The sequence below is a fragment of the Carassius auratus genome, unplaced genomic scaffold, assembly GCF_003368295.1.
Source record: "Carassius auratus strain Wakin unplaced genomic scaffold, ASM336829v1 scaf_tig00001155, whole genome shotgun sequence".
In the NCBI taxonomy this organism is placed as follows: Eukaryota; Metazoa; Chordata; class Actinopteri; order Cypriniformes; family Cyprinidae; genus Carassius; species Carassius auratus.
In genome coordinates this window covers 788,717-812,834 of record NW_020523344.1, presented here as the reverse complement: position 1 = coordinate 812,834, position 24,118 = coordinate 788,717, and the positions used below count along the sequence as shown (strand labels likewise).

The 24,118-nt window shown below is 41.2% G+C and overlaps 1 protein-coding gene and 1 long non-coding RNA gene across 2 annotated transcripts in view; one reads left to right on the top strand and one right to left on the bottom strand.

The window, feature by feature from the left end:
* Positions 1 to 857: 857 nt before the first annotated feature.
* The window catches only part of pip4k2cb (phosphatidylinositol-5-phosphate 4-kinase, type II, gamma b), a 53,066-nt gene continuing 29,805 nt past the window's right edge, over positions 858 to 24,118 (bottom strand). The window contains exons 5-10 of the mRNA XM_026242259.1: positions 23,290 to 23,436; positions 22,981 to 23,019; positions 2,518 to 2,631; positions 1,829 to 2,093; positions 1,409 to 1,512; positions 858 to 1,232 (exon numbers count right to left, since the gene is read on the bottom strand). Coding sequence (XP_026098044.1) covers positions 1,152 to 1,232; positions 1,409 to 1,512; positions 1,829 to 2,093; positions 2,518 to 2,631; positions 22,981 to 23,019; positions 23,290 to 23,436 — 750 coding nt within the window. The 3' untranslated portion in view covers positions 858 to 1,151. The remainder of the gene's footprint in view (positions 1,233 to 1,408; positions 1,513 to 1,828; positions 2,094 to 2,517; positions 2,632 to 22,980; positions 23,020 to 23,289; positions 23,437 to 24,118) is intronic.
* On the top strand, positions 20,452 to 21,217 carry LOC113069238 (uncharacterized). The gene is made up of 3 exons (XR_003279689.1): positions 20,452 to 20,674; positions 20,764 to 20,862; positions 21,156 to 21,217. It is a non-coding gene; the product is annotated as an uncharacterized LOC113069238 (long non-coding RNA).

The window sequence follows — 24,118 nt, the reverse complement described above, 5'->3', positions numbered from 1 at the left end:
TGTGATTTGCCCCCACTTTCACTTTTATCTTCAATTAAAGGTTAGATTTTTTATTTTATTTAAATTTTCGAATGAAAGAACAAATGGATAAACAATGCAGACTTATTTAATAGCCTTCTTTGATAAAAGAATCCCAAGGTTATGAATAATTTTGAGCACAATTGTACATTTACGTGTGTGTATATGTTGTATATGTTATTTTTTGGAAATTAAGAGAAAAAAAAAGAAAATCGAATCAAATCAAATATATATATAATGTGATTTTATTTTATTTTATTTATTTTTTTTTTCTTAATTTCCAAACATTAATTTCTCTCTCTCTCACTCTCACTCTCTCTCTCTCTCTCTCTCTCTCTCTCTCTCTCTCTCACACACACACACACACACATATATATGAGAGGGTACCACTCTCTCCAGTACTGTGCCAAAAATGTGCTGATTGACCTGTAATAGTGTAATAGTTGGGGGAAAGGTGATAAGTGGAAGAGCAAGAAGAATTGGGTTAATCAAACATGTATTTCCGTTTTAAAGTATGGAATGAAATAGAAGTCCTCAACTCTAAAGGAAAAAAAAAAGGATGTGTCTGGTGGTGAAATATGCTTCAAGAGAGAAAAAGCGTTTACACTAAGAATGATTAATGACAAGGGAAAATCAGGCACTGGAAAAATGTGCAGTATTAAGGGCAGATTTGCTTTTGTGGAAGTTTGGAAACCATTTTACTGGATGGACACTCAAGGCTATAATATGAACATTACATCAAAACGTCAAAAGGGGTTAAATGACAAACAAATTTTCATATTTATTTTGTGAAAATGCATATTGAAATCTTCACCATTTGAAATTCCTGCAGACTAAAATGTCACATTCTAAACTATTTTAACAGTTATAACTGCACATCCATTTCATGGAGTCAGTTTTATTGTATAAATTTTATATTTGCATTATTACATTTTTATTGCAAATTAGAGCGATAATTTTTATCATTCACATATATATGCTAAACATTAAATAACTGAATTAAATAATGCTTTTCAAATAATTTAATTTGTACAAATCACCAGCTCCAAATAAAGGTTTTTGTATCCAATTTGATTTTGTTTTTTACCATTTTGTGCACTAGATTTGGAAGAGTATATTTAAAATGCTCTCAATTAGGCAAAGATGTTTGCAATGAATTCCCGAAACCGTTTGGCATACTGTTCAGGATGAACTGCAGAGATTTCAGCCCCAGCCTTTAAAGAAAAATAAATATATTGAAAAATGTACACAATGCAAAACAGACAGACAAACAGTAATACCAATTACACATTTACAGCTCAGTTGAATCCTTTTACAATAAACGTGTAAAAAGCATATATTCAAATAACTACACAAAGCCTCAGTTTTCCATTCATAAAGTGTCACTTACTCCATGCTTGACTGTTTTTGCTGCGTGGGCTGCCTTCTTCTTGGTATCATACTGGCTCAGAATGTTTATGAGACCCATGAAGTATACCTCTCTGTGTGTGGAACCTAGATTAAGGAGAGACAAACACAAGAATAAAACATTGACTCTAAGGGTATAAACAAATTCAAACCAGATGTAATTTGATCAATCTGAATCTGCATCGAAAACCAGCACAAAATTAGTAAAGGCTATTTGTTTTTATAACTTAGAATTATCTTCATGAAAAGATGAATGGCTTCAAGGTTATAGAAAAGTTGAGATTGGTATTTATGCGGTTTGCATTAATTATCATTATCCGTTATTTATTTGAATGATTTCATGAACAGCTTGACATGTAAATAATGCTGACCTATTAAACTTATCTACTGGAATGTGACTCACCAGCTGCACTCTGGATGGCATACACATCAACATAAGGGTCAAACTGTCCTGGACCAAGAGGTTTGTAAGAGCTCATGTACCCTGCAATGCCCTCAGGGGAAGTGCCAAAAGACCCCACAGCCATAAGCGAAAGGTCATTCTCTGCATCCTCCTCCTCTTCACTTAAAGGGCCTTTCATTTCTTCCACTTCCTCTTGCTCCACCCTCTCGACATCATGAATGCCCAGCAGCAGGCTGTAGTCCATGATCTTCAAACGTACAAGAAACTTGCCAAACACATACAGGCATACAAACATGCTGTTAGTTTCAATATGTCCCTTAATAAACGGTAGTTCTTCCATATAGATTTCTTGATATACAGTAATATAGGTAGCAGACCATATCATCATGTGCAATAAAAAAATATTTCCTCCTCTACTTAATGCAAAAGGGCATATATGGTACAATTTCATATTTGTATACTAATCAAGAAATAGTCTATGAAACATTTTCTTAAATTTGAAAAACTATATTTTGCTATTTGCAGATGAGAATGTTTCTTAAGGTCTTGTACACTGCTTTATCATGTTTTTAGAGCTCGGCTTCTCAGTTTGAAAGGGGGTAAAAACTAGAAATAAATATTTTCACATAGAACACGATATAGTTATAAGTACATCTAAGCCGAATGTAATAATATGTAAATCATCTCACCTCTGTGTCCCTGTTCAGTTTATCCAAAAGCTTTTCTTTCTCCTCTTCACTGATGTACACTCGCTGCATGTTGTTTCTGAAATCGACATCCTTGAAGGTGGGCAGTTCCTTCACCTGGATTTCCAAATGATTTTCAAGCAATTATATTCAAGAAACAAATTTGAATTTTTGAGAAAGCCATGTCAGGGAAGCATATGGCATTACAATACAATTACAAGTTCATACTATGCTGCAAATGCTTCATTAGAAGACAAAATTCTTTTAGAGGGCAAAAAAAAAAACAACAAAGGTTGGAATATACATGACAAAATATCAAGTTGTGATCACATGTAAACAATTTCTTCAAGAAATACATGAAGGATCCAAAACTGTATGTCTCCACAACAATATAACATGAAAAATGCATATTGTATAGAAGTAACTTTAAACAAAGTAGCCAAAACAATGTCTAACAACCAATTTCCAACATGGAAAAAAGAGAAAACAAGAAGTCAAAAGAAGGGAAAATGTGTTAGGTGTAGATATTTCTGAGTCTAAAGTCTAAGCCCACCACACTGGCTCTTCTGACGATATTGCTTTTCAATGTCCACTCCATGGACAAAAAACTAGAACAGGGACATGCACAGACATTTTGAGGGGCAGGGGCTCAAGTAGAAAAGAGGGCACTTCTTATATTTATTTAAATTATTTTCTAAACAAAAAGTTAAATATATTAGTGGTGTGAAATATTACATATTTATCTCAATATTTTCTGGGATTTTATTTTATACAACGATAAGTAGATGATATTTTGTTGAGTGTGTTATTGTGCTGATATCTGTGATGGTAGGTGAAAGGACAGTCTGGAAGCAAATGCAAGTTAACAAGTTTAATGGGAAGATATGAATCTGAGTACACAAACAAACAAGGACGATGAGACAACAATAATCCGTGGTGATGGTGAAGAGGTGAGGAATTCAGCTGATGGCAGAGAGAAGGTGAGTAATCCGGATGATGTTGGCGTGTAGGCAGCAGGAGAGAGTGGCACAGAAACTGCGGGGAATAGAGCGGAAGGTAAGTGTCCGTGGCTGAGTGAACGTGCGGAGAGTGGATGAGGTTCTAGGGAAACACAGACATCCAAATGCAAACAACACTGAGAGCCAGACGAAGAGGGGAACCACATCAACATTAGACAACGATCTCACAAACACAAGATGTGAGACAAGCAAATATATAGTGAATGAGTAATGAGTGGCAGCTGTTGCTTATACAATTAGCGGAGACGCCCACAAACTAATCAGTGCAGACGGGGAACACACAGAATTCACCACAAAGTGTAAACACCCCAAGATCAGTGACAGTACCCCCCTCCCCCCCAAGAACTCCTCCTGGAGTTCCCAGAAGGGCCTACCTGCTGATTGTAGTCATCAATTAGGTATCCAATAAGGTGATCCAATATGTCCCTAGCAGGTACCCAACTCCTCTCCTCCGGACCGTAACCTTTCCAGTCCACCAGATACTGGAATCCTCGTCCCCTCCATCTAGAGTCCAGAATGCGATTAAACGAATATGTCGATTCCCCATCTACGAGACGCAGCGGCGGAGGAACTGGAGTAGGTGGATTAATACATGCATAAAACACGGTTTTAATTTTGGACACATGAAAGGCGGGGTGTATCCTCATGTAGGCAGGAGGTAGTTTGAGGCGGACTGTCACCGGACTAATGATTTTGGTGAATTTGGGAGCTAATTTATTAGAAACGGATTGCAGAGGAATGTTACTGGTAGAAAGCCACACTTTTTGACCCATGACGTAGACGGGAGGCTTTGACCGGTGGCGATCGGCCTTGGCCTTAGTGCGCTCCCTCACCCGGAGCAGAGTCTCGCGGGCTCTGGTCCAGGTGCGATGACACCTCTGGAAAAAACGCGTGAGTGGAGGGGACCGCGACTTCAGATTCCAGACTGGGAAACGCTGGTGGCTGGTACCCTACACTACACTGAAATGGAGAGAGGCCCATAGCTGACACTGACAACGAATTGTGGGTGTACTCCACCATAGTGGGCTGTTGACTCCAGGAAGAAGGATTCTTGGAGACCAAACATCACAACGTCCTCTCTAAATCTTGGTTGGCTCTCTCAGATTGTCCGTTGCTTTGGGGATGATAACCCGATGACAAGCTAACTGAAGCCCCTAACAATTTGCAAAACTTTTTCTAAAATTTGGATATAAACTGAGATCCCCTGTCTGAAACCACATCTACCGGGAGGCCATGAAGCCGAAAGACGTGATCTAGAACAGTGACCGCTGTCTCCTTGGCTGTCGGTAATTTGGGCAAGGGAATGAAATGTGCCGCCTACGAGAACAGGTCCACTACGGTCAAAACGACCGTCCTGCCATTAGACGGCGGGAGGTCAGTAACAAAATCTAGAGCGATATGGGACCAGGGATTTTGAAGGGACAGACAGCGGTTGAAGAAGCCCATCAGGAGGTCGGTTAGATGACAGTGATGAGTGGGGCAGGGCCGAGAGATGTGGGAACGAGGAGTGAGGCCAGGTGTAGTGATTGGAGATGAGCTACACCTGCGACCCACCACTGGTCTAAAGTCCCACGTAGGAGATGGAAGGATGTAAAACTGGAGCGACGACCTTGAAGGACGAGAGAGGACCAGGCCTGGGCGTTTAGTTGTGTTTTGGTTTTTATTTGTTTATTTTGAATCATTTAAAATGTCTATTGATTATCCACCGGTTCCCGCCTCCTTCTTCTCGACGAATATGGAGTTAATATTCTTACAATGACTTACCACTGGCACAAACTGAGCAAGCCAAAACAAAATCGCGGACATCGCGAGCCATACTTGGCCACCAGAATCGTTGTCTAACCAACCCATTAGTTATACTTATCCCTGGGTGACAAGCCACGTTAGAACAATGACCCCACTGAACAACTTCAGACCTTAACTCCTCTGGCACAAATAACGTTTACCCCTTCTAAGGCCATCTTGACCTTCGACTTGACCTCCCATACAAGTGCTGAGACCACTAATTTCTCAGGCAAAATACACTCGGGAGTAACGGGACGGGCGGAGGGATCAAAAAGACATGACAAAGAATCGGGTTTGACATTTTTGGAAATTCAAAATGACCGAAAAAAAGTGTCCACCGAGCCTGCCTGGAATTGAGTCTTTTGACAGTTCTGATGTATTCTAAATTCTTGTGATCGGTCCAAACAATAAAGGGAACCCCTGAACCCTCCAACCAGTGGCACCAATCTTCTAACGCTAATTTGACCGCCAACAACTCTCTATTGCCAATGTCATAATTACGTTCAGCAGATAGTCGATGTGAAAAAAAACGAGCAAGGGTGTACATTATCGTCCGAAGCAGCACGTTGGGACAACACTGATCCTACCCCCACCTCTGACTCTAACGCTAATTTGACCGCCAACAACTCTCTATTGCCAATGTCATAATTACGTTCAGCAGATAGTCGATGTGAAAAAAAACGAGCAAGGGTGTACCTTATCGTCCGAAGCAGCATGTTGGGACAACACTGATCCTACCCCCACCTCTGACGCGTCGACCTCGACCACGAACTGCCGTCTGGGATCAGGGGCCACAAGGATGGGAGCCGAAACAAAGCGGTTCTTGAGGATAGTGAACGCAGTCTCAGCTGCATCCGACCACCTGAACGGAGTACTGGGGGAGGTCAAGGCTGTCAGAGGTGAGGCTAGTTGGCTGAAATTACGAATGAAACGTCGATAGAAATTGGCGAATCCCAGAAACTGCTGTAGGGCCTTACGGGTGTCTGGAGATGGCCAATCTATCACAGCCTTAACTTTGTCAGGGTCCATACGAATTCCCTCTGACGAAACGATATACCCTAAGAAGGGAACAGACGGTGCATGGAATACGCACGTCTCCACCTTGACAAAAAGCCCATTCTCTAGTAACCTCTGGAGCACTCGTCTGACGTGTTGAACGTGTTCCTGGAGAGATGAAGAAAAAATCAGTATGTCATCCAGGTAGACATATATAAACTGATCTACCATATCTCTCAACATGTCAGTCACAAGTGCTTGGAAAACCCCGGGCAAGTTGGAGAGCCCGAATGGCATCACCAAGTACTCAAAGTGCCCTCTAGGGGTGTTAAAGGCGGTTTTCAGATACGTTTGGCAAAACCATGGTCTCCTTCTGAAAGACAGAAACAGGAACAACAGGACAAGCAGAAACCAGTCAAGACTCATGACATCTTTCACTCCACAATGTGACAGTGTTAGAACCCCATTCCACTCGTGGATTGTGTTTGGACAACCAGGGGTGACCTAAAACAATGGGAGCAACAGGGGAGTCCATGAGAAAAAAGTATATGGTTTCTTGATGGTTTCCAGGCGTGATCAGTATGATGGGTTCTGTATGGTGTGTGACGTGAGGCAGTTCCTGGCCGTTGAGTGCGGTGACATGGGTGGGGAGAGACACAGGAAGGACAGGAATGTTCAGGTGATGTGCAAGTGAAGAATCAATTAAATTACCTTCGGCTACGGAGTCCAGAAGGGCTTGACACTCATGATGTTGATTCTTCCACCGCAGTCTCACCGGAAGGAGGGATGATGTTGATGAGGACTTCTCAGCGGAGATCCCACCCGATAGTAGCCTCAAATTTACTATCGGGCTGGCTCTTTTACCGGGCATGAGTAGGTGTTATGAGCAGAGCCTCCACAGTACAAACATAGTCCTTGGGACTTCCACCGTTCCCTCTCCTTCCGGGACAGCCGAGCTCTACCCACCTGCATGGGCTCGTGATCATAGATCACATAGAACCGACCGTGTTCTCTCGACTCAAGCGCCCCCTAACAGGAGAGATGGTAGATCTAGAAGGACTGGGTTGGCGGCCCAGGCGATTTAACCTTGCGTCAACTCGTAACGCCAGTTCAATAAGTCCATTGAGAGTAGGGGGCAGCTCGAGGAGGTAGATCCCCTGCTGAACACAGTCGGATAACCCATGCAGGAATCTATCCCACTGCGCCGCCTCGTTCCACTGGCACGCGGCCGCCAGGGTGCGGAACTTGATGGAGTAGTCGGTGACGGAAGAAGATCCTTGCTGGAGTTCTGAGAGACTATGGGTGGCCTCCCTGCCGGTTGCAGCCCAGTTGAAGACTCTCTTCATCTCTTCGGATAGGGCGTGGAACAAGGCACAACATGGGTGTTGATTCTCCCACACTGCCGTCCCCCATAAGGAAGCCTTGCCAGACAGTAGTGTGAGCGTAAACGCTACTTTAGACTCTTCAGTAGCGAAAGTGCGGGGCTGTAAGGCGAAATGCTCTCCTGCTGCTGATCCATTCTCTTGACGCTGTGGTGCATGAAGTCGGTGAGGGTATTGGTGCTCGCTGCTTCCATGGTGGTGAGATCGTTATGTGACGGTGGGTGAAAGGACAGTCTGGAACAAATGCGAGTTAAAAATTTTAATGGGAAAATATGAATCTGAGTACACAAACAAACAAGGACGATGAGACATCGATAATCCGTGATGATGGTGAAGAGGTTAGGAATCCAGCTGATGGCGGAGAGAAGCTGAGTAATCCGGCGTGTAGGCAGCAGGCGTGTAGGCAGTAGTCCGTGGCTGAGTGAACGTGCGGAGAGTGGATGAGGTTCTAGGGAAACACAGACATCCAAACGCAAACAACACTGAAAGCCAGACGAACAGGGGAACCACATCAACATTAGACAACGATCTCACAAACACAAGACATGAGACAAGAAAATATATAGTGGATGAGTAATGAGTGGCAGCTGTTGCTGATACAATTAGCGGAAACGCCCACAAACTAATCAGTGCAGACGCGGAACACACAGAATTCACCACAAAGTGTAAACAGCCCGAGATCACGGTTTACCAACTGTGACAATATCTTAAGGACTACCGTGTACAGCTGATTCCTAAGGTTTTTGATATTCTTCATATTCTGTGTGGTAAATTCACAGCAGTGATATACTGAAATAATATTTGCTGGTGAAATAGATCAAAAATATTCAATATTCTATCTAAAACGTACGTTTCTTAAAGGGTTAGTTCATCAAAAAAAATCGAAATTATGTTATTAATAACTCACCCTCATGTTTATTGAATTGAACTGTCCGAAATAACTACTAGTGATTGGAAAACCGATGAGTCAATCTTTTGTTTGTTATCTGGCTCGGCACGGTGTTCATCTTCAGTTCTCTCTTCACAGCATTTTTCTATTTTTGGACCAACATGTATTTTCGATGCTTCAAAAAATTCTAATTGACCCTTCTGATGTCACATGGACTACATTGATTATGTTTTTCTTATCTTTCTGGACATGGACAGTATACCGTACACAATGCTGGAGGGACTGAGAGCTCTCGGACTAAATCTAAAATATCTTAAACAGTGTTCCTTAACATAATTTAGATTTTTCGATGAACTAACCCTTTAATATTAAATTTTTGTTTATTGATCTACTGTATAAAATCAATTTTGTAATATTTTAGGTGGAAAAAACATTAGTCTTCATGTGATACTGTATAACTATATGAAATTATATAAATATATGCAATTTCCAAAAAAGTTGGGACACAACAGAATTCAATGATGTGGAAGTTTCAAATTTCAATATTTTATCCAGAATACAATATACAGTAGATGACATATCAAATGTTTAAACTGAGAAAATGTATCATTTTACGGGCATCCCCTCTTCTTTTTATAACAGTCTGCAAACATCTGGGGACTGAGGAGACAAGTTGCTCAAGTTTAGGAATAGGAATGTTGTCCCATTCTTGTCTAATACAGGCTTCTAGTTGCTCAGCTGTCTTAGGTTTTCTTTGTCACATCTTCCTCTTTATAATGAGCCACATTTTTTCTATGGGTGAAAGATCTGGACTGCAGGCTGGCCATTTCAGTACCCGGATCCTTCTTCCGTCGCAGCCATGATGTTGTAATTGATGAAGTATGTAGTCAGGCATTGTCACATTGGAAAATGCAAGGTCTTTCCTGAAAGAGACGACGTCTGGATGGGAGCATATGTTGTTCTAGAACTTGGATATACCTTTCAGCATTGATGGTGCATTTCCAGATGTGTAAGCTGCCCATGCCACATGCACTCATGCAACTCCATACCATCAGAGACGCAGGCTTCTGAACTGAGTGCTGATAACAACTTGGGTTGTCCTTGTCCTCTTTAGTCCGGATGACATGGCGTCCCAGTTTTCCAAAAAGAACACAGTCCATTTTAAATGAGCCTTGGCCTCATGTTTTGATAGCTTCTTTTTTGACATATAGAGATTTAGCTGGCAACGGCGAATGGCACGGTGGATTGTGTTCACCAACTGTGTTTTCTGGAAGTATTCCTGAGGCCATGTTGTGCTTTCCACTACAGTAGCATTCCTGTATGTGATGCAGTGCCGTCTAAGGGCCCGAAGATCACGGACATCCAGTATGGTTTTCTGACCTTGACCCTTACGCACAGAGATTGTTCCAGATTCTCTGAATCTTTGGATGATATTATGCACTGTAGATGATGATAACTTCAAACTCTTTGGAATTTTTCTCTGAGAAACTCTGCTCCACTATTTTTCACCGCAGCATTGGGGGATTGGTGATCATCTGCCCATCTTGACTTCTGAGAGACACTGCCACTCTGAGAGGCTCTTTTTATACCCAATCAAGTTGCCAATTGACCTAATAAGTTGCAAATTTGTCCTCCAGCTGTTCCTTATGTGTACATTTGACTTTTCTGGCCTCTTATTGCTACCTGTCCCAACTTTTTTGGAATGTGTAGCTCTCATGAAATCCAAAATGGGCCAATATTTGGCATGACATTTCAAAATGTCTCACTTTCAACATTTGATATGTTATCTATATTCTATTGTGAATAAAATATAAGTATATGAGATTTGTAAATTATTCCATTCATTTTTTACTCACATTTTGTACAGTGTCCCAACTTTTTTGGAATCAGGTTTGTAAATAAACTGAATGCAGTGAAAGAACTTGCACTAGTCTAACCTACAGTACTACACTTCCTATTGCCTTGGCTATATTTTAGCTAACTTACATGGTAGCTCTTAATGAGTCATGGATAGGATAATTAGCTGTACATTTGAGGCACAGGTAGCTTAGTCTGTTGTTCATCAACACTCACCTCCACACCAAGACAAACACAACTGGAAAAGGAGGGAGGGCTTCACTTCTGCAGCTCTCTGTTTGTAATGCACATATGCCAATCAATGTGTGCTACACTGCTGTGCTGCAGAGGCGCAAAGGGAGAAAGGCATCGGAAGTCGACAGTCTCAACATTTTTCAGATTTTTTGTTTGTCAGAAAAAGCTGTGTGCAAACAGAAACACACACACATATACATACATACTTTTCACAGAGTGCTGTACCAAAATATATTCATAGAAAGTTGACTGGAAGGAAAAAAGTGTGGTAGGAAAAGGTGCACAAGCAACATGGATGACCACAGCCTTGGGAAGATTGTCAGGAAAAGACGATTCAAGAACTGCTTCACAAGGAGTGGACTGAAGCCAGTCTCAGCGCATCAAGAGTAACCACACTCAGACGTCTTCAGAAAAAGAGATACCAAGCCACTTCTGAAACAGAAACAACGTCACCTGCCCACAATGCCAAAACCACTTCCAAGTGGTTTGATGACCATGGTATTATTGCGCTTGATTGGCCAGTCAACTCACTTGACCTGAACCTTACAGATAATCTATGGGGTATTGTGAAGAGGAAGATAAGTAACATCTGAAAACAATACAGAGGAAATGAAGGCTGCTATCAAAGCAACCTGGGCTTCAATAACACCTCAGCAGTGCCACAGGCTGATTACCTCCATGCCATGCCGCACAGAAGCAGTAATTCGTGCAAAAGGAGCCCCAACCAAGTTATGAGTGCATAATTAAACCTGCTTTGGAGATCTTGAACATTTCTGTTTTGTAAATCTTTTTTTTTATTGATCTTTGAGAAAATCATATATATATATTTTTATATCATATTAAATGTTTTTTTTTTTTTTAATGTTCTGAAGTGTCTAGGAGTTTAGATCTAATTGAAAAATTGTACTGGAGAGTAGTAATGTGGAGGCAACCTTTAATATGGGAGAACGTGAGCAGTTTGCACAAGTGGAGTGGGCATTACAGAGGTGCAGGAAACTCACTGATGTTTAGAAAGTGCTTCATTATTTGGACCAAAGGCCTGTGCTAAGATAACACTTAGATGTGAGTAATTTTGTCAATATCATTTATCTTTATTTCCTTTTTGGTTGTTTTTCAGATATATTTAATTCGGAATCAAAAAGTTCTGGAATACTAAAAGTGAAATAAAGAATCACGAAGACCATGCAGGGGCCTCATTTATAAAATGCATGTGTGATCATATTGATCTTAAATTCTATGGGTTTCGTGGTTGGACTTTATTTTACAGAATGTGTATATACATGTAGTTACAGTGTACCTACCTAAGAAACTTTTGGTAATATCTAATAAATACATGGGCTAGAGTTAGGCTTAATGGTAGGTTCAGGGTTAGTAGTTATTACCTAGTTATTATAATTTCTATAATAAGCATATACAGTAGTATGCACATGAGGAACAGGACAGTAAAATTAAATGCTACAAATATTTTTACAAAATGATTGCACTCAGACACCAGTGAGCATTTTTTTCCACCAATTACTTGTACTACAGATTCAAGTGTACACAACTTAATCTTAATCTTCCTGTAATAATAATAAAACAAATCTGTACGAAGAATTTTAATCAGGTTTCAGGCCCCACCATAGCACAAAAACTGCACTTGTTAAAGTTACAAATTTTTTACTTCTTGCGTCAGATCAAGGCTGCATCTCACTGCTAGTTTTACTTGATCTTAGTGCTGCGTTCGACACCATAGGTCCTCTGCTATTTTGAATATACATGTTGCCCATTGGTAATATTATTAGAAAATACAATGTGTGATAAAAATGCAAAAGACTGGATGACCAATAATTTTCTCCTATTAAATTTGGATTAGAGAGATATAACTTATTGGACTAAGATTTGCAACTAGACGGATGTTCTGTTACTTCCTCTACAGTCAAAAATCTGGGTGTTATACTTGTCACGGTTGGTAAACCGTGATCTCGGGTTGTTTACACTTTGTGGTGAATTCTGTGTGTTCTGCGTCTGCACTGATTAGTTGTGGGCGTCTCCGTTAATTGTATCAGCAACAGCTGCCACTCATTACTCATCCACTATATAATGGCTTGTCACGTCCTGTGTTTGTGAGATCGTTGTTCTATGTCGATGTGTTTACCCCCTGTCTGGCTTCTGTGTTGTTTTGTATTTGGATGTTTGTGTTTCCCCAGAACCTCATCCACTCTTCGCACGTTCACTCTATTCCCCGCAGTTCCTGTGCCACTCTCTCCTGCTGCCTCACGCCGTCAACATCCAGATTCCTCACCTTCTCTCCACCACCGTCTGGACTTCTCACCGCTACACCATCCCTTTGGAGTGTCGCTGTCTCATCGTCATTGTTTGTTTATGTACCATCGCCATATCTTCTCATTAAAACCTTAAACTCGCTATTGTTTCCAGACTGTCCTTTCACCAGCCGTCACAGAACGATCTCACCCATCATGGAAGCAGCGAGCACCAATACCCTCACCGACTTCATGCACCACAGTGTCAAAAGAATGGATCAGCAGCAGGAGAGTATCTCGAACACCGGACGCGCTGTCAAAGCAATGGTGGCACAGGTGTCCAAGCTCACGTCTCCCACTGTGCCCATCGCACTGCCTGCACCGTCCGTTCCCCCGGGGATTCCCCAGGACCACTTCCGGCCAGAGCCGTGACTTCCGGCACCGGAGAACTATGCGGGTGAGCCAACCTTTTGTAGATCATTTCTTAACAAATGCTCAATGCATTTTGCTCTGCAGCCCCGCACTTTCGCTACGGAGGAATCCGAAGTAGTGTTCACGCTCACACTTCTCTCTGGCAAGGCTGCCTTATGGGGAACGGCGGTGTGGGAGAATCAACAGATGAGATGAAGAGAGTCTTCGACCGGGCCACGACCGGCAGGGAGGCCGCCCATCGCCTCTCGGAACTCCGACAAGGATCTTCATCCGTAACCGAGTACTCCATCGAGTTCCGTACCCTGGCGGCCACGTGCCAGTGGAACGAGGCGGCGCAGTGGGATAAATTCCTGCATGGGTTATCCGACCGTGTTCAGCAGGAAATCTACCTCCTCGAGCTGCCCCCTACTCTCAACGAACTCAATGACCTGGTAGGGGGCGCTTGAGTCGAGAGAACACGGTCGGTTCTGTCGACGATCACAAGCCCATGCAGGTGGGTAGAGCTCGGCTGTCCCGGAGGGAGAGGGAACGGCGGAGGTCCCAAGGACTATGTTTATACTGCGGAGGCTCTGACCATAACAACTACTCTTGCCCAGTAAAAGAGTCAGCCCGATAGTAAATCTGAGGCTACTATCGGGTGGGATCTCCGCTGAGAAGTCCTCACCTACATCATCGACCCTCCTTCCGGTGAGACTGCGGTGGAAGAATCAACATCATGAATGTCAAGCCCTTCTGGACTCTGGAGCCGAAGGTAATTTTGTTGATTCTTCACTTGCACATCACCTGAACATTCCTGTCCTTCCTGTGTCTCTCCCCATCCATGTCACCGCACTCAAAGGCCAGGAACTGCCTCACGTCACCCACCATACAGAACCCATCACATTGATCACATCTGGCAACCATCAAGAAACCATATCCTTTTTCCTCATGGACTCCCCTGTTGTTCCCATTGTTTTAGGTCACCCCTGATTGTTCAAACATAATCCACGAGTTGAATGGGGTTCTAACACTGTCACATTGTGGAATGAAAGTTGTCATGAGTCTTGTCTGGTTTCTGCTTGTCCTGTTGTTCCGGTTTCTGTTTTTCAGAAGGAGACCATGGTTTTGCCAAACGTGCCCGTTGAGTATCTGGACCTGAAGGAAGTGTTCAGTAAGTCCCAGGCTGCTTCTCTAAATCTCCACCTAAAGGCAAGTTATACTCACTTTCTATTCCTGAGAGGGAGGCCATGGAGAAATACATTTCTGATTCCTTAGCCCAGTGATCCTCAAATCTGGCTCGCGAGATCCACTTTCCTGCAAAGTTTAGCTCCGACTCCAATTAAACACACCTGCCTGTGATTTTCTAATGATCCTTAAGACACTGATTAGCAAACTCATTTGATTAGGGTTAGAACTAAACTTTGCAGGAAAGTGGCTCTCGCAAGCCAGATTTGAGGATCACTGCCTTAGCCTCTGGGTTCATCCGTCCTTCCTCTTCTCCAGCGGGGGCGGGGTTCTTTTTTGTGGGTAAGAAGGATGGTTCTCTGCGACCTTGCATTGTTTACCGAGAGCTGAACAACATTACTATTAAGAATACTCATCCGTTACCACTCATGTCTTCAGCTTTCGAGAGGTTGCAGGGAGCATCTGTATCCACAAAAATGGATTTAAGTAATGCTTATTATTTGGTCCGCATCAGGAAGGGGGATGAATGGAAAACTGCCTTTAACACCCCTAGAGGGCACTTTGAATATTTGGTGATGCCGTTCGGGCTCTCCAACTCGCCTGGGGTTTTCCAAGCACTCGTGAATGACGTGTTGAGAGATATGGTAGATCAGTTTATATATGTTTACCTGGATGACATACTGATTTTTTCTTCATCTCTCCAGGAACATGTTCAACACATCAGACAAGTGCTCCAGAGGTTACTTGAGAATGGGCTTTTTGTCAAGGCGGAGAAGTGCGTATTCCATGCACAGTCAGCCCCCTTCCTAGGGTATATCGTGTCGTCTGAGGGGATACGAATGGACCCTGATAATGTAGAGGCTGTGATAGATTGGCCATCTCCAGATTCCCGTAAGGCCCTACAGTGGTTTCTGGGATTCGCCAATTTCTATCGTCGTTTCATTCGTAATTACAGCCACCTAGCCTCACCTCTGACAGCCTTGACCTCTCCCAGTACTCCGTTCAGGTGGTCTGATGCAGCTGGGGCTGCGTTCACTAACCTCAAGAACGGCTTCGTTTCTGCTCCCATCCTTGTGGCCCCTGATCCCAGATGGCAGTTCGTGGTGGAGGTCGAAGCATCAGAGGTGGGGGTAGGAGCAGTGTTGTCCCAACGTGCTGCTTCAGACGATAAGGTACACCCTTGCGTGTTTTTCTCACATCTATTATCTCCTGCCGAACATAATTATGACATTGGCAATAGAGAGTTGTTGGCGGTCAAATTAGCATTTGAGGAGTGGCGCCACTGGTTAGAGGGTTCAGGGGTTCCCTTTATTGTTTGGACCGATCACAAGAATCTAGAATACATCAGAACTGTCAAAAGACTCAATTCCAGGCAGGCTCGGTGGGCAACTTTTTTCGGTCGTTTTGAATTTACCCTATCGTACCGCCCGGGTTCCAAAAATGTCAAACCTGATTCTTTGTCACGTTTTTTTGATCCCTCCGCCCGTCACGGCTCAGCACTCGTATGGGAGGTTGAGTCGAAGGTCAAGACGGCCTTAGATGGGGTAATGCCTCCGTCCGGTTGCCCACCGAACCGCTTATTTGTGCCGGAGGAGTTAAGGTCCGAAGTTGTCTAGTGGGGTCATTGTTCCAACATGGCTTGTCACAGTAATCTAACCGACCTCCCGATGGGCTTCTTCAACCGCTGTCTGTCCCTTCGAGACCCTGGTCCCATATCGCTCTAGATTTTTTTACCGCCCTCCCGCCCTCTAATGGCATGACGGTCGTTTTGACCGTAGTGGACCGGTTCTCGAAGGCGGCACATTTCATTCCCTTGCCCAAATTACCGACAGCCAAGGAGACACAGCGGTTACTGTTTTAGATCACGTCTTTCGGCTTCATGGCCTCCCGGTAGACATGGTTTCAGACAGGGGATCTCAGTTAATCCAAATTTTGGAAAGAGTTTTGCAAATTATTAGGAGCGTCAGTTAGCTTGTCGTCGGGTTATCATCTCCAAAGCAACGGACAATCTGAGCGAGCCAACCAAGATTTAGAGAGGACGTTGAGATGTTTGGTCTCCAAGAATCCTTCTTCCTGGAGTCAACAACTCTCTATGGTGGAGTACGCCCACAATTCGTTGCCAGTGTCAGCTACGGGCCTCTCTCCATTTCAGTGTAGTGTAGGGTACCAGCCACCATCGTTTCCCAGTCTGGAATCTGAAGTCGCGGTCCCCTCTGCTCACGCGTTTGTCCAGAGGTGTCACCACACCTGGACCAGAGCCCGTGAGACTCTGCTCCGGGTGAGGGAGCGCACTAAGGCCAAGGCCGATCGCCACCGGTCAAAGCCTCCCGTCTACGTCGTGGGTCAAAAAGTGTGGCTTTCTACCAGTAACATTCCATTGCGATCCATTTCTAATAAATCAGCTCCCAAATGTATCAGCCCGTTCACTATCACCAAAATCATTAGTCCGTGACAGTCCGCCTCAAACTACCTCCTGCGTACAAGAGGATACACCCCGCCTTTCATGTGTCCAAAATTAAACCCGTGTTTTATGCACGTATTAATCCGCCGTCTGCACTTATTAGTTGTGGGTGTTTACCCCTCGTCTGGCTTCTGTGTTGTTTTGCGTTTGGATGTTTGTGTTTCCCCAGAAACGCATGTTCGCATGTTCACTCAGCCACGAACACTTACCTTCTGCTCTATTCCCCGCAGTTCTTGTGCCACTCTCTCCTGCTGCCTCACGCCGTCAACATCCGGATTCCTCACCTTCTCTCCACCACCGTCTGGACTTCTTACCGCTACACCATCCCTTCAGAGTGTCGCTGTCTCATCGTCATTGTTTATGTACCATTGCCATATCTTCTCATTAAAACCTTAAACCCGCTATTGTTTCCAGACTGTCCTTTCACCAGCCATCACAATACTAGAGAGCAACTTGTCTTTTGAAAACCATATTTACCATATTACAAGAACAACATTCTTCCATCTTAGAAACATTGCCAAGCTACGAAATGTTACCTATTTCTGATGCAGAAAATCTAATTCATGCATTCATGACCTCTAGACTGGACTATTGTAATGCACTGCTAGAAAGATGTCCTGCTTCTTCAATAAACAAGCTACAGGTGGTCCAAAATGCAGCAGCTAGAGTCCTTATCAGGTCAAGAAAATATGATCATATTACCCAGATTCTACAGTTTCTACACTGGCTACCTATTAAGTTCCATATCAGTTACAAATTATTATTACTTACCTATAAGGCCCTAAATGGTTTAGCTCCTGTGTACCTAACTAGCCTTCTACCAAGCTACAATCCACCATGCTCCCTAAGGTCACAAAATGCTGGACATTTCGTAGTACCAAGAATAGCAAAGTCCACTAAAAGTGATATACATTTTTTGCATTTGGCTCCCAAACTCTGGAATAGCCTTCCTGACAATGTTTGGGCTTTAGAGACACTCTCTTTGTTTAAATCTAGATTAAAAACACATCTCTTTCTCCAAGCATTCAAATAATGCATCTCATAATTTTGGACTACAGTTATATCTGAACAAAAGTGCATTATTATTCTTGAGCTTAGGTTAAACTAATCAATTTTAATTATGTCCCTATTTGTTTCTCTGTTTTGCCACGGGATTGACATCCTGTGGTAACTAAGATTTACACAAGCTTCAGTCTGGATCCAGAAAGCCAGAGAGCATGTGTTCCAATATTGTTTAGATTTCTTGGCCCATGATAATGTGTCTATACCATCTTCCAAGAGTAGGCTGTACCTCTTAAACATATGTCTACAGCTCCATCACACCCTTGAGAGCAAAACTAGTCAAAATTTCAGTAAAAGTAAAAGTTCTGTCTATGACATGGTTGCAGTGGTGTAGCAAAATCAGCCCCGGGCCCATATGCAAAAAATGTGTTTGCACCCCCCCCCCACCCCAAAAAAATAGTTATGGGCTCCTACTTGGAAACGTAACAAATTTTTCTGAAGCAAATTACATCATATGACTATTCACAAGCTGTTTTAATTATGTGTAAATGCTTGGAAATAATATAGAACATTCAACATGCAAGCCTCTTAATAATCACACTTTATTCTTAAAATATTATGACGTTAATCTCATTTATTTAGATATTTGTTTTTCAACAAATATAGACGGATTTAGACTATTTATACTGCTTGCAAACATAAACTTGGCACAGCGCCATTATTAAACTAATGTTTTCTGAGTAGTTTCTCAAAGATGAAGTTGATGATCCTGACTCGCCATCATCTCCTCACTGGATGCGCTTTTTGGGAGAAATTAATCTTTACAGATTACATAATGAAAGAGTTTCTGTTTTAGATTTGAATTATTTAATTTTAAAATAGTAATTTATAGCATTCTATAGATATATTTATTATGTCTGTGAGCCAAGTATTAGCTGAGTTTTGGGTTAATTTTTGTAAGCACTCCTGCTCAAAATTGAGACTGTGCAAAGTGCACCCTGTTTGTCTTTATTTTACAAAAGCACAATGTTTTGTTGATTTTGTGACTGCACACTAATAAAAGAAGACTTTGCAGTTCTGAATGATGTATTACCCTTACCTTTATGAGCAAAAATGACTTTAAGTTTACACTTCAACTTTCACTCTCCGCACAAATGATTCAATATGCGCCTAATAGTGAACATTTATCTTACATTTTTTAATTAATATTGTGAAATGCATGAATTTATTATTTCTATAGATTTTATTTTTGGCAAGTTGTGTTTATTTGAGAAGTTTAAATATGCTCAACTCACTGTCTGCCACTGGCCAATTGGTTATTTAAAAAAAAAAAATTATTTAAAGTTTCAATTAAACGGCTTGGCGGGCCTCCAATCTGCCCGGGCTCATATGTACTTGCCTTGCATACCTAGATGTACGCCACTGTATGGTTGCTAAAGAACCCTTTTAAAGAGAAGTCAGGGCTATTGCAACTAGTTCAATTGTGCAAATTATAGAATTAAGACATTCTAATTCTCTTATCTGCATTCTTTGTTTCCTAGGTGACAGAGGTTATCCGCTTAAAATGTGCTTACTGACTCCCTTGCAAAACCCACAGACCCTGAAAGCTGTAATGCAGCTTATCCCTGAGCAAGGTCTGAGCATACAATTCAGTCAGCAGGGGTTCAGATACAAATTCGGCAGCTGGCAGCAGGAAGTGGCTGCCGTTGACAGCCGGAAGGCAGTAACTGACAGCCGGAAGGCAGTAACTGGCAGCCAGATGGTAGGCGGGACCTGCCGATCGGTGGGAGCCAATCAGTATCGACCAACGTGGGCGCAACCAATCAGATATAACTGCACCCAAACGCTTCATTAATGGTTGCGATAATGATCATACGGTAAGTTCAGAAATTGGTCATCGGAGTAATTAATGTTTTTTTGCGTTGTAAGTTTGATTTTAATTGTTATCTTGATGAACGACTTGGTGCCTACTTTGGTTTAATTGTTCAATGAAATCTAATTAGTGGTAGCAACGTTGTTTGTGTACCTTGTTTGGGGCCTACCGTTTGACGTACCATTAAATTTTAACGTTTGTTAGCGTGTTAACAGTCTATTGAATAATATAAAAGAATGTTGTTTGACTGGAATGATAGAAGATAAATGTGCAACACTAACCATATATTTTTGCATGTTAAGTCTTTCAGGAGATTGTGTGATATACATTAACTTAAGAGTTCTTAAAAGAAGAATCCCTTTTTTTTTTTTTACACTATTGAGGTGTGTTTTCTCTAATACTATGCATGTGCAGAACTGTTCTGTGTACCAGTTGAAGTTGTAAGCATGTGAATGCAAAACAATATTTTTTTTTTTTTTTTTTTTTTTTACTATAATTTTTACATTGAAGTAGCTTTTGTAAACATGCATTTAGAAAAGAAAAAAAAAACATTACTGATGTGCATCTTGAGACAAAACCATGGCATTGACACCTTTTTTTTTTTTTTTTGTAATACCCAATAGTTGCCAGATGCTGTCCTGTTGGAAATTCTTCTTTACGTGATCCTGGAGGAGGGGTGATGCTACATTATTAAGTCTGTCTTTGGTTTGTTCCAAATTCAGAAGTCTGCTGTACTGTATACAGACTCCTTTCGAAAGAGGGCACAATCCAGCTGGCTTGACGGAGTATTTTCTTTTACATATTTGATTAGAGGTTTAAAAAGGTGCCATAACATTACATTTCTCAGTTGCCATGTCTGAATGTTTATCTTTGTAATAATGCTGTTTTCATACTCCTTATCTCAATATACAGGTGGAACAAAATGGAGAACAAGTCTAAGCCATGTCAGGAATTCAACAAAATGTACACCCTGCAGACACTGCGACGAGGTTTACATCAACTGCTTACCAGGTGTGCAAATTATGCATGAAAATGTAATCACTGCTCTGTACATGATGACAAGATGCAATGGGAATAATCATTAATATGGCTGTGCATGCATGTCTACTGTTAATAAAGCAATTTAGGTATTAATGTCACCATTTTCTTATGAATAATAAAATGCAGCAGCTAGAGTTCTTCCTAGAATCAGGAAGTATGACTGGATTAGCCCAGTTCTGTAAACACTGCACTGGCTCCCTATCAAACATCGTATAGATCTTAACATCTTCAAATATATTAATCTGTTTCTTTTTTATTCGGAGGTCACTGCAGTCACGCGGATCGAGTACGTATCCAGACCAGATGGTGGATCGCACCTAGAAAGGACCTCTACATCCCTGAAAGACAGCGGAGACCAGGACAACTAGAGCCCCAGATACAGATCCCCTGTAAAGACCTTGTTTTTACTCCATTTTGTCACCGGTGGAGTTTTGGATCCTTGTCGCCTCTGGCTTGCTTCGTTGTGGTCACTTCATTTACAGTGATATCATTGACATGATTGCAAATGATTCCACAGATACTATTTAAACTGAACCGAGCTGAAGGATGACATCACTGAATTCAATGATAAACTGCTTTTTAAACTGACTACAAACTGAGTTTACTAATGTCCTTCTGCATTATTGACTGACACACTATTTTCCTATTTAATACTGTAAAGTTGCTTTGCTTTGATCTGTATTATTAAAAGCACTATATAAATAAACGATGCTTGACTTGACCATGTTGCAAGAGGAAAATGAGGGGAGATTCACATCCACCCTGGGTTTTACAGTGATTGGTGCAAGATGCTGGAGAAGTAACTCCGTATACCTCATCAGTTCTGATCTAAGAGTCTTGAAAATCCCTCCGGATTGTTGTTAGTGATTCTGATTGATATTTTAGTCTGCTTGCTTACTGGATATATTTTATACTGTTTACATTGTAAAGCACTGACTTTGACAACTTACTAACCCAGTTACAAATTTAAAAGCTACTTTATACTATTTATTACTATTTAAAAAAGTATTAAACATAATCATAAGCGTATATAATTATTTATTTGTCTTGTTGCCGCCGGCAGCCTCCTCCAATTTCCGGGTATTAGCGACAGCTGCCATCCGGTTTTATTGGCAGCCACTTCCTGCTGCCAGTGACAGCCACTTCCTGCTGACAGCTGCCGATTTTTCGCTGAACCCCCTCTCAATTCAGTTGAAAAGGTCGCTGGTTATTCCTCAGTGCAAGAATAGCCAGGATCTCACCTCACCTTTAAACCAGTCCAAATGAGGTGTGTAGACAAAAAAAAAATAAAAAAAATAATCCTAATTATAAAACACATTTTGTCAGCAAACTCTACCAAGAAAAATATGATAAAATTAATATTTACTGAAAACAAAGGGGGGAATGTTTCAGATGTCACCTTTGTCAATGCAGAGTTCACAATATTCACTTAAAGTGTTGCCTTTATCTCGTATTTGATGACTTATTTTTTGTAAAGTGTGCAACCTACAAAAAACTTGTCAAGCAAATATAACTTAGTTTTACCACTTGCAGTCTACTTTCCCACTTTATTTACCATTACGGAGAATTCTATTAATTAATAAATGATCTTGTTTCACCCATCCACTGTCATATTTTCATACTGCATTCAAAGCATGTCAAACCATCTAACACTGCTTGTGGGTGTTCAGTAGGTCAAGTTGCTGTAAGTAAACTGCTCATTCATGTGCACGTAATCTTAAAATGATGTGCAAATTACAAAGCAAGATGTATTTAAGAGCAATTACTTTTGTGTATGGATGTTTCAAAAGTAATTTGTAAGAAGATTAAGGAGATTGATCTAAGTAAAAAAAAAATTGGTCATACGTGTGTCATCCTCTTACATTGTATTTCATTTATACATTTTACATGCATTCCCTGGCAACTGAACATGTAACCTTGTCAAGCTTGTTTCTCTTCTATTTTAGGTACTTGAACACCTGTTTTTACTGTAACTTTGCTGTAAGTTGCTACAGAAAAAGAATAAAGTATGTTTATCTGGGACATAAATGTGAATGTTTTAGATAAAATCAGCATGATTTGTGGTATGTTATGTTGTAGCGTTCTTACCTTCTCTTTATCACTTGCTTCTCGAGAAACCAACGACCCCTATAAAATGTAATGCCATATAAAGATGCATAACAAAAATTAATAATGCTTAAAAACTAATAGTTGATCTACATGAATATGAAACAGTAATGCTACAAATGATAATTAAATAAATTAGTAATTAAATGTAATAGATTGCCTTAAATGTGCAAACTGACTAAAAAGTCACTATAACAAAACAAGGCTGCTAATTTCTCACCATGATAGCTCAATAACAAATTAATAAATCAGTAATTTAAAATGAAGACAAAGAGTAAAGAATTTGTTTACCTTGAGGTCATATTTCATGTGGACAGTTAGTCGGTGGCTGAACATATTTCTCATGACTAAAAGGTATGTGTCTTCATTGTCCACAGTAACACGGTACAAGCCAAGGAACTGGGGAAGAAGTGTGCTACCATGGCATGTTACGATGTGCTGAGGTGAAAAAAAAGTTTTAATATGACAGAAAAGGGAATAAAAAGTATTTTTATTTATTATTACCTATTTTGGTTCAATAAATGTCTTTATCTAGCTTTATCTTTGGTTTATGCTTGGTGTGTCTGGAGAACTCTATCCATCCAAACATAATTCAAGTTTATCTAAATATCAGTTGCTTGGTTGACACAGTAAAGCTATCCCAAACCATCTACTGTAAGACCAGCTAGTTGGTTAGTCCTTTTTTCTTATTGTTATTCTTTTTCTATGTAGCGTCTGAAAATAAAGAATTGTGTTAAACAGCATATTACTAAGTGCTGTTGTATCTAGAATACTGATATTTAAGTTTTGTTTAGATTACTAGGATCATGACAACCGGTGTCACAAAAATGGTTAGAAAGAAACCAGACAAAGAGAATGATCACTTTAGCAATTTATAAAGAAGCAACCCAAAAAGCAAAGCAGTCAAGCAACTATAAAAGAGAATGAGAACCAATGGAGCAATGCAACATAGAGGGCATAGAGACAAAATAAAAAAAAATTGTCATGGCGACATGGACACGCCCTTTAACAAAAACTCAAGATCTCCACAATTTAACATTGCACAGGCCTTAAGATTAGACTGACAACAAAAAATACATTAATGTCAAAAATTTTCTAGGAGTAGTTTGTCGTAGTGTAA